This window comes from Papio anubis, chromosome 9 (genome assembly GCF_008728515.1).
Source record: "Papio anubis isolate 15944 chromosome 9, Panubis1.0, whole genome shotgun sequence".
NCBI classification, from domain to species: Eukaryota; Metazoa; Chordata; class Mammalia; order Primates; family Cercopithecidae; genus Papio; species Papio anubis.
This window is the reverse complement of record NC_044984.1, coordinates 118,883,249-118,897,402: the sequence shown is the minus strand read 5'-3', so window position 1 is coordinate 118,897,402 and position 14,154 is coordinate 118,883,249. Positions and strand designations below refer to the sequence as shown.

The following is a 14,154-nucleotide window of genomic DNA, read 5'->3' as shown; positions in this document are numbered from 1 at the left end:
GGGATACCCGCGTGGACCCTGGGATATCCCTGGGGTGGGCTTGGGCTGGCAGGTGGTTGGGGGGGCCATCCTGGGTCTGGGATGGCAGGGCTTCCCCTCCTGCTCTGAGTGGCTGTGGCTGTGACACCTGCACACCTGCCAGGTACCCACAGGGCTTCCTCTGGGGCCAGGGGAGGGAGGAGCTGGGGTGTCTGTGTGGTTTTTGGTTGGCTTGGCCTCCCTGTCACTGGGGCAACCCCTGCCTCACCAAGTTGTCGTGGGAAAGTGAAGGAAGGAAAATGAACTCCTAGCCAACAGACCACATGCGCCTGAGAGCCCGCTCAGGAATCTCCCCCGGTGGATGCAGCTGTGTCCTTGTTGGCACTCAGGGACTCCACCCTGGCCACCTCCCTGCTCTCCTGCGTACTTCCAGTCCATTCTCTGCTCTAAAATATCCCAATTCCAGCCTTCTGCCCATGCCTGAGACCACCCCCAGCCTGAGCTCACTGTTGCTCTCTGGGAACTTTGCAGTAGCGTCCTGCTGGGTGTCCCTGCTCCTGCTTCCCTCTACCTCCTTCAGTTTATCCTCCAAGCAGCAGCCAGAGGGCTCTTGTAAAGGCAGATGCCTGCGTCCCCCTGTGTGTCCCTCCTGTGCTCCAAACCATCCGTGGCTCCTGTCTCAAGCAGGAAAAAGCCAAAATCCTTGCATGGGCTGCAGGTCCGGCATGATCCAGCACCGTCACCTCCCAGACCTCATCTCCCTGCACCAGTCCTCTCAACCACTCACGTACAGCCTCCCAAGCCACCCTGGAATTCCTCTAACACGACAGGCACGTTCCCACCTGGGGACCTTTGCACGGGCTGTGCCCTCGGCAGGAGCGCCCTCCCCCAGGCACATTCCTCTTTCCTTGTTCCTTCCAGTCCTGGCTGCCCTCCAGGGCCTGCATGGCAGGGGAGACCTGTGGCCAGTCCTGTGGGGACTCCTGAGGCCGCTCATGGCAGAGGCTGCCGCCCCACCACATCCTCCCGGGGTGTGAGATTCAGCCACGGGGTCCCTGCCGACCTTGAAGGGGATCTCTGTGGCCTGGGGCTCGGGACCCCTGCACTTGGGTCTGGGCTTGGGACTGGTGTGGATGCCAGTTCCTCTCTCTCGGGCACTACCCCATTGGGGACCCCAGCCAGCATCCCTGCCCCGAGGCCCAACCCTTCCAGCACATCCTTCCTGCCCCTCCTCCCCTTCCTTCTCTCCTTCTACACCTCCCTCCCTCCTTCTTCCTCCCTCCCTTTCTTTCCACCCAAACAGCCCCCCATCCTGCTCACTCCGCTTCACCCCCTGCTTCCTGGGCTCCTGCCATCTCTCCCTGCTCATCCCCTGGGGCTCCCTCCCTACCACAGAGCACTCCCAGCCGCCACCCAGCGCCACCCAGCCTGTCTGCCTGTGGCCATCTGTCCTTGCCTTCATTACCTGTCCCTCCCCCTCACCTCCCAGCCACCCCTCACCCATCAGTTTTGCCTGCCATCGTCTCCCACCAGTGGCCTTGCCCCTCCGCCATCCACTCACCCCTCCCCCCACCATCCCCTTGCTTCCCCACCCCCTACCCCCATCTGCTCCCCCTGCTTCCCCCACTCGCCTGGAGTCCAGGGCGCTGTGAGCCTAGTCAGCCCTGGCAGGAACTCACAACTCAGCCGGACAAGGGTGCCTCGGGGTTCTTGGCCTGTGGCCATTTCTTGGCTGGAGAGCGACACCTCCCACATGTGTGTCCAGCCTGAGGCCTGCCACGCCCCCAGTGCCCTAGACAGCCCTTTGTTTTCACTCCTCTTTGAAACAGAAAGTGGAACCTAGACGGTGGCGGTGGTGAGGATGTGCACAGATTAAGCACCTGTGGTTTGCTGCTGTGGGAGTTTGCTGTGGTTTCAGTAAAGCTCAGGACATACCAGGCTGGAGGCTTGTTCTCTCTCCAGCTTCCACAGGGGATGCCGACGGCAGGGCTGGTGGGGGAATCGCAGGCAGTGTCCCCGGAGGCTTCTGTCCCCCAGGGTCCCTCAGCCGCCCAGCTGTGTCTGACTGCCCAGGCCGGGGTGGGGACTGTGGCCAGGTGGCGTCCTCATCCTGGTTGCAGCCTAGTGCCCAGCCTGGCACAGGCCCCTCCCTGCACAGCCCTGGGGCACCGTAAGCTCCTTAGCAGCCTCAGGGCAAAGGCAATCCTCCTCCTGCAGCAGGAGTAGGGGTGGGCGGTGGGGACGGGGAGCCAGCCCCGGGGAAGGAAGTGGCCACTCAGCCCTGCAGGGTCCCCTTCTCTGCCTGATGCGGCCGGATGGGATTGAATGGTGGACTCATAGGGTGAGGCACCTCCTTTATCAGGAGGTTGGCGCGCAGGAGGCATTCACACGGTGGTAAGAATGCTGACAGTGACGGCGGGTGCCATTAAGTGAGTGCCGACTGCCTGCCAGGTGCCAAGCCATGCCCAGCCAGTGTCATATCCTGCTCTCTTCCCAGCCCGAGGAGGCTGGGTCTATGACCTCCTTTTTGTAGACGGCCCCAGGCTGAGCGAGCTGGACGCAGGGGAACGGGATTCAGGCCCAGGCAGCTGGGAATGCACCCCACGCCTGCCTCCAGGTTGTCCCGCTGCTCTGGGTCCCCTCTGGTCTCCCTGGTGGGGTGCCCTCCTCCCTCTACCTGGCACCCCCATTAGCACTGGAATCTGCTTTCCCCTCTTTTTGTTGTTGTTGTTGTTGCTACAGGAGGCAGGAGAGAATTTTAGCTCGGCCGCCTGGGAGAGATGTTTCCATTTGAACAACTCCCCTAAGTCGAGCCTGGATGGATAGCAGGCGAGGGTGGGTGTGTGTGTGCATGTGTGTGTGCACGTGTACGTGTGTGTGTGCGTGCACGTGTGTGTGCGGGTGTGTGTGTGTGTGTGCACACCTGTGTGCCTGGGTATGTACATGTGCGTGTGTGCACGTGTGTTTGTGTGTGTGTGCACGTGTGTGTGGGTGTGCGTGTTTGTGTGTGTGTGCATGTGTACGTGTGTGTGTGCACGTGTGTGTGTGGGTGTTTGTGTGTGCATGCGTGTGTGTGCGTGCACCTGTGTGCCTGTGTATGTGTGTGTGCATGTGTTTGCATGTGTGTGTGTGCGTGTGTGTGTGTGCATGTGCGTGTGTGGGTGCGCGTTTGTATGTGCATGCGCGTGCACGCACGTGTGCGTGCGTTTGTGTGTGTGCGTGTGTGTGGGTGAGCGTGTGTTTGTGTGTGCATGTGTTTGTGTGTGCATGTTTGTGTGCGTGCGTGTGTGTGCGCCTGTGTATGCACGTATGTATGTGCACGTGTGTGTGCGTGCGTGTGTGTGCATGTGTGCGTGTGTGCATGTGTGTGCATGTATACGTGTGTGTGCATGTGTACGTGTGTGTGCATGTGTACGTGTGTGTGCATGTGTTTGTGTGCAGGCAGCTCAGGGCCCAGCCTTGGAGGGCGACCAACCCCTGCATGGGCTGTTGTCCCCTAGGTGTGAGTTCTGTCTCTGCAGACAGCAGGCCCGAGGGGTGAGTCTGCTGCCTGCCCCCCTCTCCAGCACGCCCGTGCCCTCTGGCCTATGGGTTCCAGAGGGTCTCTCCGTCCCTTACCGTTGCTCTGTGGTTCTTTCTGCCTGCGTGGCTTTCCCTCTTCTTGTCAGGAATCCCTCTGCCTGCGGTGTGCCCCCTGGGATCTCTTAGTCTCTGTGTCTGTCGCTGTGTCTCTGCCTCTCCATCGCTTTCTCTTTGTGTCCCTCTATCTCTCTTTCTCTTTGTGTCTCTCTGTCACCATGTCTCTGTCTTTCTGTCTCTGTTTCTCTCTGCCTATATGTCCATTTTTGTTTCTCGATCTGTCTGTCTGTCTTCGTCTCTGTGTCTGTCTCTCTCTCCTCTCTGCTTGGACCACAAGGTGGGGGTGTGACGGACTTGGTGCTGGGGCCTGGCCAGCCTAGCCGCAGTGATTGCTCCAGGCTGTGAAGAGATTTGGAAAGTCTGAGCGAGGGAAGATGCCTGGGAGAGCATGCTCAGAGGTTTTCTGCATCTGCTGTGTGGAATTCAGCCGGGCGCCTGAGGCAGGAATTTGATGGGATGTTTTCTGTGCGTGCCCCGTCTGCCCCATCGTGTTCCTGTTTTCTGACGCTTCTGTGCTCTTCGGCTTCTGGAGTTCTGTGGCATCAGAGACTTCCTTGGGAATTCATCGAACTTTGTTTTGGGGACTTTAGAACTGTCACAAATAGCACTATCTCTGAAAATCCCTAAGGGGGACAGACGGCCCCTATCAAATTCAAACATGAATTTTGGCTCACATAACTGAAGTCCAGCATTGGTTAGCTTCAGGTACAGCTCGATCTAGGTGACATGATGTCCTCAGGACCCTGCCATCTTTCACAGGGTCTTGCTGTGTTAGCAGGAAGGAAGCTGGTGACTCCAGGCCTTCCTTCTCCCAGGTTCAAGGCCAGCAAAAAGAGAGAACTCTCCCTCCTTCTCTCCACATTTCTAGCCCCAAACTGCTTTTTCTCCTCACCATGAGTGGGCCCATGCCTGTCCCAGTACCTGTCACTGTGGCTGGAGTAGGGGGTGTACTAGGAGTGCGTGAAGCTGGGCCCTGCTTTTTCCTGGAGCTGGCACAGGGGAGCCGGGGGGCTTTTCTGCCTCTGTGTCTTCACTTATGCTATAAACTTTTCTCTTTCACACTAGCTTGAAGTTTTACAGCAGGGGCATCTTATGAGTAGAAGGTACCCACTGCTCCCTGGCAACTTGTGCGGGCTGTATTAGTTTGTTTTGCTCCCCGTGGGTTTGGGTGGGTGGGAAAGGTGGACAGTCATCGGGAGTGCACCTGCAGGCCTGACCGCCAGGCTCCCTCAGCCCCCATCCAGGGAAACCCAGCACCGGGGGAAGCACTCTTGGCAATCTGGGTTTGCCTCTTCTTTTTCAATTGAGGGGCGGTTCACAAAAAAGTAACCACATTAAAGTGAAGAGCTCATTGGCTTGTAGGACATTTACAGTGTTGTGCAGCTGTCACCTGTCTAGTTCTAGAACATTCTCATCACCCCAGAAGGAGACCCCCATACTCATTAATCAGTCACTCCCTGTATTAGTCTGTTCTTACACTGCCACTCCCTGTGTTAGTCTGTTCTTACACTGCCACTCCCTGTGTTAGTCTGTTCTTACACTGCCACTCCCTGTGTTAGTCTGTTCTTACACTGCTAATTAGGCCATACCCAAGACTGGATAACTTAGAATAGAAAGAGGTGTAATTGACTCACAGTTCTGCATGGCTGGAGAGGCCTCAGGAAGCTTACAGTCACGGTGGAAGGGGAAGCAAACACGTCCTTCTTCACATGGCCACAGCAAGAAGTGCTGAGCAAAAGTGGGGAAAGCCCCTTATAAACCATCAGCTCTCATGAGAACTCACTCACTATCACGAGAACAGGATGGGGGAAACTGCCCCATGATTGCTCCACTTGGTCCCTCCCACAACATGTGGGAATTACGGGAACTACAATTTAAGATGAGATTTGGGTGGGGACATGGCCAAACCATATCACCCCCCACTTTCCCCTCCTCCTTTTTCCGGGCAACCACAAATCACTGTCCATCTCTATGAATTTGCCTGTTCTGGACATTTCATGTAAGTGGAATCATACACTCTGCAGCCTTTTATGTCTGGCCACTTTCACTCAGCATCATATTCTTGGGGTTCATCCACAGTGTAGCCTGGGTCAGTGTTTCATTCCTTCTTTTTTTTTTTTTTTTAAATAAAGATGGGGTCTTGCTATGTTGCCCAGGCTGGTCTTGAACTCCCGGGCACAAGTGATCCTCCTGCCTCTACCTCCATGTCCAGCCCTTCACATTGCATTGTATGGATATGCCATGTTTTATTTATCTGTTCATCAGGTGATGGACTTACTTGTGCAATTTTGCTGCGAATAAAAGCTAAACCCGAACTTAAAGAAGAACCCATTAAAGACAACAGCTTTTATCCATGGAGAGTTTAAAGGAAGTAAGTTTCTAGCAACTGCTAATGGTTGCCAGTTGCTGTTTCTACTCCTGGTGCTGCCTGTTAGCCCTGGGGATGGAAACCTTCTTTTTGTTAATGTTGCTTTGGATAATTATTCCCAGGTTGGATGAGCAGTTTGCTCTCACAGTTTTAGGGTGGCCTGGCCCCCAGAGCCCTTCCTTCCACATCCTTCTTCTTGCTCTGTTGTGTCTCTTCTTGGTCCAGGTAGAAGAGCAGAGATAGGATAGCAGAGATGTTTCTTGCCACCAGTAGTGTGACCGGGTTCTGGGTGCCATGTTTGCTGCTACCTTTTGTCTTAAGAACCTCAAGACATGACTTGGGCTGCAGGGAGAGACCAGCCAAACACCCAAGGTGGACTGCAGTGAGGGGCTGGGCAGTGGTGTGGGGACGCGGGTCTGATGGCAGTTGGCACAGAAGGGGTGTTGGGCACTCTGGGCAGCGGAGCCAGCCTGTGCAAAGGCTCGGGAGTGCCAGACGCATGAGCTGTGCACGGTTTGCTGTGGGTGGGGTCAGGTGCCCATGGCCCCCTGCCTGCCCTCCTGTTGGGGAGCAGTGAGGGCCCCGCACCCACTGGTACATGCATACACACTCCTGAGGCTTTTTCTAGGGAGTTTTTCTTCCACACACATTTTTGCCTTGAATTTCTGGAGGTCCTGCACTCTGGGACCCTGGAAGGGGTGCTGCTTTGGCGCTTATGCTCAGCCCCATGGTTCTGTGGGGTGAACAGATGTGTGGCCATTTCTGACATGGAAGCCCCTGTAGCCTCCCCTTTCAAGCAGCTTCCAAGGGAGGACACTGAGTGGCCTTGGGCACGTCGTCGAACTGTAATCCCACTTCCCACGGTGGTTATGACAGTTACGTGGATTAAGACTTGTGAATTGCTTAGAGCAGGAGGCCAGCAAACTCCAGCAAGCTCCAAATCTGGCCCTCAGCATGTTTTTGTAAATAAAGTTTTATTGGCACATAGCCACGCCCACTTGTTCCCCATCGCCTGTGGCTGCTTTTGCAATACAATGGCAGGGGTGAGTAGATGAGACAGAGACCTTGTGGCCCTGAAAGCTTGAGCTATTTTTACCATCTGGCCCTTTATAGGAAAGTTCTGGCCTCTGGCATCCAGTCCCAGTGGCCTCCAGGCTCTGTTTCCTCCTCTGGTAATGGAGATGGAACAGCAATCCCCTTGGAGGACTGTTGTGGGGTCTACTTCATGGGGTGTGCAGAGGACTGGGATGGGCTGAGCCGTGAGCTGCCCCAGGTGTGATTTCTAGGGTATCCCTTGGGGAGGTGGCCTGAGGAGCATGGAGGACCGCATTGGGGTGATTGAGGGATGAAGGCCCTTTTCTCTATTTCCCTCGAGGAGTCTGTGTGTGTGGAGGGAGCACTGGGTTGTCCAGGCTGCTGCTGTGCTTGCCCCCACATCTCAGATGGTAACAGAGGCTGGAGGCAAACCTAATATGACTCCAAGACTCTTGGCCCCTATGGGTCTTGCTGGGACTCTGTGGGTTGAGGGGAGGACAGAGGCCCTGAGGATGGCAGGAGTGGACAGAAGATGATGCAGCCTCTGTGAGTCCCGAGGTTGGGGGGGGCACTCGGGGCCCCCCCGGCTGCGGTTGTCTGGGGAATAATGCACCCTGTGTCCTCTGGGTGCAGCTGCTGTGGGGGTGGGGAGGTGGTGGCCTGGCTCTGCTCTGGGCCTTGTCTGCCAGCAGCTGCTGGCTTGGCCCCAAGGATGGCACAGGGCGGGGGCTGGGTTCTGGAGCCCAGCTAGGGGAGGACCATCCCAGCCAACATTTATTGAGGCTTATAGTATGACAGGCTCAAAACCATTAACTCATTCAAGACTCACAAGGACCGGGGAGGTGGAGGTGCGAACTGTTCTCCCCATTGAACAGATGAGGAACTGAGACAGGAAGCAGTTGAATGATCTGCTGGAGGTCACGGAACTGGAGAGTGGCAGAGGGGGCTGGGATGTGAACCCAGGGCTGCACAGGGGAGGCCTGGGTTGTTTTTTCTAACCTCCTTATCCTGAGAGCGTTCCTAGCACAACCTGGGTGCACCAGACTTTAGCTGGTGGGATGAAGGCATCCATGGATAACTGAATCCAGGCTTCCTTTGTCGTTAAGCACATTTTCAAAAACAACTGTATTACATGAAGAGTAACTCTCGGTGAAAGAAAATCAGAAAAAATACGGGCAAATAAGAAGAAAGTAAAAATACCCTCTTCTGCCCTGCTGCCGAGATAACTCCTTTTAGCTTCTCTGTAGCCCGTTCTGGTGGCTTTTCCGTGTGTTCGGGAATATGTGTTTTCTGCAAAGCCACGTGTGTGTTGGCTGCATGGTTCTGGAACTTGCGTGTTTGGACTGAACTTCATGAGAGAATGTTTACAGAGGTCTGCAGAGGCCAGGCCCTGGGAGCATGGAGGCTGTGGGTCTTGGTTCCTTGAGCTGGTGGGGAACACACAGATGGGGTAAGTGGAAGAAGGGAGGTGTGTTATGGGAACAGGGAGCTGGAAGACTTCACAACTTGAGGAGAGGCTGAGAAACCATTCATGTAGCAAGAGCATTTGAACTGCATCTTGAAGGCTGTAAGGGACTCTGAATTTTGGAGAATGGGTGATGGCTGGGATGGGGATGGGATCCTTGAACAGGTGAGGACTGTCCTGACAGATGTCCAGTACTCTGGGCCTGGAGTCAGGGATGGAAACTAGGGGTGTATTGGCGAGGGGGTATGCATTAGTCCGTTTTCATGCTGCTAATAAAGACATACCCAAGACTGGGCAATTTAAAAAATAAAGAGGTTTAATTGGACTCACAGTTCCATGTGGCCGTGGAGGGCTCACAATCATGGCAGAGGGCAAGGAGGAGCAAGTCACATCTTACATGGATGGCAGCAGGCAAAAAGTTGGCAACTACATTAGGGTTCTCTAGAGTGACAGAACTAATAGAAAATATGTAATATACATATATTACATAAAGGGGAGTTTAAGGAGTATTAACTCACACAATTCCACAATAGGCCATCTGTAAGCTGAGGAGCAAGGAAGCCAGTCTGAGTCCCAAAGCTGAAGAACTTGGAGTGTGATATTCGAGGGCAGGAAGCATCCAGCGTGGGAGAAAGATGTAGGCTGGGAGGCTAGGCCTGTCTTGCCTTTTCACATTTTTCTGTCTGTTTTATACTCGCTGGCAACTGATTAGATGGTGCCTACACAGATTAAGGGTGGGTCTGCCTTCCCCAGCCCACCGACTTAAATGTTCATCTCCTTTGGCAATACCCTTACAGACACACCCAGGATCAATACTTTGCCTCCTTCAATCCAATCAGGTTGACAGTGTTAACCATCACAGGGTTGTACAGACTGGGGGTGTCCCCCGTGCTGACCCTATGCCTGTTTTTTTTTCTGCCACAGGACCGTAGCCTGACGGGCAAGCTGGAACCAGTGTCTCCCCCCAGCCCCCCGCACACCGACCCTGAGCTGGAGCTGGTGCCTCCGAGGCTGTCCAAGGAGGAGCTGATCCAGAACATGGACCGTGTGGACCGAGAGATCACCATGGTGGAGCAGCAGATCTCTAAACTGAAGAAGAAGCAGGTGTGAACGGGCAGGGGGATGGGGAGTATTGGCTCTGAGTCTCCATTCTAGCAGCAGTGACTGCAGTGTCACAGACATGTGCCAAGCCCTTCCCAAGTTCCTGGGTGCTCACTGGTTTTTATGCCCTTTACATTTATTGGACAGGAGCACCATCCGCAGAACTTTCTGCCATGATGGAAACACTGTGTATCTGCAGGATAGCCACGTTCCACTACTGAGCATTTGAAATGTGCCTACTGCAACTGAGGAACTGATTTTTAATTTTTGTTTAATATGCATATGAAATGTGCCTTTGAATAGCCACACAAGCTGCCGCATTAGACAGCACAAGAATGGTGGGTGAAAGTTCAGGATGTCTAGCCAGTCTGTCCAGGTTCAGATCCTGTTTCTTCCAGTACCAGGCAATGTGAGGTGGGCAGTCCCTTCTCTGTGCTTCACTTTCCTTATCTGTAATGTGGGGAAACAGCCCTTGGCTCTGGAATCTGAACGGACTGGCCTCCTAACTGCTCTTTACTAGCTGTGTGGCCCTGGAACCTTCATCTCTTGGAGCCTTGGTTTCCTTGCCTGTAAAATGGACAACTTGTAGAGGAGGGAGCAAGATCCCGAGATTAAAAATAAATCCTCATCGTCACTGTTGAAACCACACAAAGACATGCGGAGAAAAAGCTGATGTAAATATTTATAACATTCATTTTATAATTTTGTTTTAAATATGAGTTAATATACAATTCCTTGATAATCTGCCTTTTCCCAGCTCTTCATGGTTTGCTCCCTGGTATCATTCAGGTCTCTGCTCAGATGTCCCTGACGCCAAGAGGCCACCCTCCGCCTTGTACAAGAACACGCACCCCCAACCCTCCTCTATCCCGGGTTCAGCCAATCCAGCTAATTCTAGCTGCTGCTGCTTTTTGTAAATAAAGTTTTATTGGCACAGCCATGGCCACTTGTCTGTGTATCTCTATACACATGTGTATCTATATGACTGCTTTTCTGCCACAGTGGCAGAGTTAAGTCATCACAACAGAGACCTGTGTGGCCTGCAAAGTCAAAAATATTTGCTATTTAGGCCTTTAAAGAAAAGCTTTGGGCCGGGCATGGTGGCCGATGCCTGTAATCCCAGCACTTTGGGAGGCTGAGGCTGGAGGATCACTTGAGCCCGGGAGTTTGAGACCAGCATGGGCAACATAGCAAGACCCTGTCTCTATAAATAATTTAAAACATTAGCCAGGTGTGGTGGCACATGCCTGTGGTCACAGCTACGTAGGAGGCTGAGGCAGGAGTGCCTGAGCCCGGGAAGTTTAGGCTACATGAGCCATGATTGCCACTGCACTCTTGCCTGGGCAACAGAGTGAGACCCTATCTTAACAAAAAGAAATGCTGCTGAGCGCTGATCTGTCTCATCACCCCACTGGTGGCGTCGTTATTTGAATTAATATAGACCCAGCTTTGTTATACAGTGGTCCTCTCCTTGTCTCCCTGTTAACTGCAGTGTTCTGAGCAGCATGGGGTACATGGTAGGTGCTCATTAAAAATGGTTGATTCAGTCATTGTGTCACTGTCTGGGCCCCAGGGAGCATCTAGACTAATGGGGGAAACAGGCTCACATCTAGTGCCCTCCAGACAAGGAAGTAGGGGGTCCAAGGAGGATCAAGGGCTCATTCCAGCCACTGTAGGCAGGGGGTGAAGGCTGGTGAGAGAAGGCTTCCAGGAAGAGGTGCCCTGGTAGCTGGGTTTTGAAGGACGCTTCAGGGGGAGAGCGTTGATTTCAAGGGGCCATCACCATGGCTGTCACATGGTTGGGGGAACCAGGATTTGAGGATAGTCCAACAGTGAGGCCCGGTCCTGGAGACTCTGCCAACTGTCCCAGGCTTCAGCAGGCAGTAGGTAGGTCTCATGATGGTGGCATAAGCATCCCGAGAGGGGCCGGGCCCCGGTGGGGGTGGGCAGGCATTGCCAGGGCCAGCCTGGTACCACACCTTTAGGGGGAGGCCTGGCCCTGGGGTGGCGCTGAAGCTGCGGGCACTGGCACATATTGGTGACTGCGGCTGGAAGCCAGGTGGCTCGAGGCAGCTCTCAGTGGTTAGGTTTTTGTTTGTTTCTTTGTTTGTTTCCCTCTAAATTCCACGTTGGCATTTTTTAAAAGTGAAATTCTCAAGCATAATCATTTTAAAGTGCACAATTCAGTGGCATTTCTTACATTTGCAGTGTTGTGCAGCTGTCACCTGTATCTGGTTCCCAGCCATTTCAACAACCCACAGGGAAGCCTCATAGGAGCTAAAGCAGCCACTCCCTGTTCCCCTACTCTCTGTATCTGTGGACTGACCTGTTCTAGACAGTTCCGATATATGGCATCACACAGTATGCATCCTTTTGCGTCTGGCTTCTTCTACCTAGCGTCATGGTTTTGGGTTTATCATGTTGTCTCTTGTCTCATTCCTTCATTCCTTTTTATGGCTGAATCATACTCCATTGTATGGAGATGGCACCTTTTGTTTATTTCATCATCTGTGGCCATTTGGGCTGTGGCTGTTGTGAATAGTGCTGCTGTTCAAGTTGTGTTGGGACACCTGTTTTCAGTTCTCATGGGTATATACCTAGGAGCGGAATTGCAGGTTTGCACAGTAATTCTAGGTTTAATTTGCTGATGACTTTCCAGGCTGTTTTCCACATCAACTGCCCCATTTTACATTCTTACCAGCAATGCATGAAGGTTCCAGGTTTTCCACATCCTCATCAACCCTCCCCCCACCTTTTTTTTAAATTTTGAGATGGAATCTCACTCTGTTGCCCAGGCTGGAGTCCAGTGGTGCCATCTTTGCTCACTGGAGCCTCTACCTCCTGGGCTCAAGCAGTCCTTCTACCTCAGCCTCCTGAGTAGCTGGAAGTACAGGCGTGCACCACCACACCCGGCTAATTTTTGTATCTTTTTATAGAGATGGGGTTTCACTATGTTGCCCAAGCTGGTCTCCAACTGCTGGTCTTGAGTGATCTGCCCACCTTGGCCTCTCAAAGTGCTGAGATTTCAGGTGTGAACCACTGTCCCTAGCCACACCAACCCTTTTTTATCTTCCTTTAAAAATGTTTTTGGTCGGGTGCGGTGGCTCACGCCTGTAATCCCAGTACTTTGGGAGGCCAGGCAGGCGGATCACGGGGTCAGGAGTTAAAGACCATCCTGGCTAACATAGTGAAACCTCGTCTCTACTAAAAATACAAAAAAATTAGCCAGGTGTGGTGGTGGGCGCCTGTAGTCCCAGCTACTCAGGAGGCTGAGGCAGGAGAATGGCGTGAACCTGGGAGGCGGAGCTTGCAGTGAGCCGAGATCATGCAACTGCACTCCAGCCTGGGTGACAGAGTGAGACTCCGTCTCAAAAATAAAAAATAAAAAAATAAAAAAATGTTTTTGATTCCAGCCATTCTAGTGGTTGTACAGCGGTATCTCGTTGTGGTTTTGACTTGCATTAGACAGCCCTTTTTAGCGTGTCACTGCTGTGCAGCAGTTTTTTCAGCATTATCTCCTTGATCTTCCAAACAACCTTATGAGGTAGGCATGTACTTGCAGGTTCTGCTGAAGTAGACACTGAGGTCAGGGAGGTGAAGTGCCCTGGCTGAGGCTGCAGAGCTGGTGAGTGTGGGGCTCAGGCTTGAATCCAGGCCCAACAGAGCTGAGTCACCCTCTTAGCTGGATCTCTGTAGGTGTCCCAGGTAGTATTTTCGCTAGTACCTGAGGAAGGGCCACCTTCCCTGGCTGAGGGGAGCCTCCCTCCCACCCACCCTTTCCCGGCTGTGGACTTCTTCCCCTTCTTGGTTTTGTTTGTTCAGTGCTTTGGGGGAGTATTTCGATGTCCTTCTTGAAGCGACCACCAGGGGTTGCTGTGGGACTGAGGCAGTTCTGCTCAAGCTGCCAGCACCATCGCCTGCAGAAGCCAGCACCCTGGATTTTCTGGCTCTTTTTGTGTTCACTTCTTCTTGGGTACCTTTTTGGGTTCATACTGATCTGCTCTGTGGTCATGTGCAGGCTGTGTGAGCATCATAAGTGGAGCAGAACCATGTTCTGATCTCACTTGTGATGCCCTGTCACACTGCAGAATGGGGCATTGGCTTCCCATCTGACCTTGGGCCAGTGCCCTAAACCCTCTGGTCTTCAGCCTCCCTCTTGCTATGAAGCAGATGGCAGCATGATGGGATGCTCTTTCCAATGGTGTTAGGAGGAGGGTATTTGGTAGATGGACAGATGAAGATGAGGATGATGGGGGTGATGAGGATGAGGATGATGGGGTGATGAGGATGAGGGTAATGGGGGGGTGATGAGGATGAGGATGATGGGGGGGATGATGAAATTAGGAATTGATGAGGATAAGGGTGTCCGAGATAATAAAGAGATCAAGATAATAGAAAGATAATAAAATGTCACAAAGAAAGATAATAAAGATAATAAAGTAAGCTTCCGGCGAATAAAATGAAAGATAAGATAAATTAATAAAGATAAAGACAATCGAAGTAATAAAATGTAAAGATCCAGAAATATCCGTCATCGTCGAAAATGTCGCATCAATGCGATCAAGAG

The 14,154-nt window shown here is 52.9% G+C and overlaps 1 protein-coding gene across 32 annotated transcripts in view; it reads left to right on the top strand.

Annotated features, from left to right (window-relative positions):
• The window catches only part of NCOR2 (nuclear receptor corepressor 2), a 238,508-nt gene that overhangs the window by 86,200 nt on the left and 138,154 nt on the right, over window positions 1-14,154 (top strand). For all 32 annotated transcript variants that reach the window (XM_031650908.1, XM_031650896.1, XM_031650907.1 and 29 more), the window contains one exon: window positions 9,411-9,590. In XM_031650908.1, the coding sequence (XP_031506768.1) occupies window positions 9,411-9,590 (180 nt within the window). The remainder of the gene's footprint in view (window positions 1-9,410; window positions 9,591-14,154) is intronic.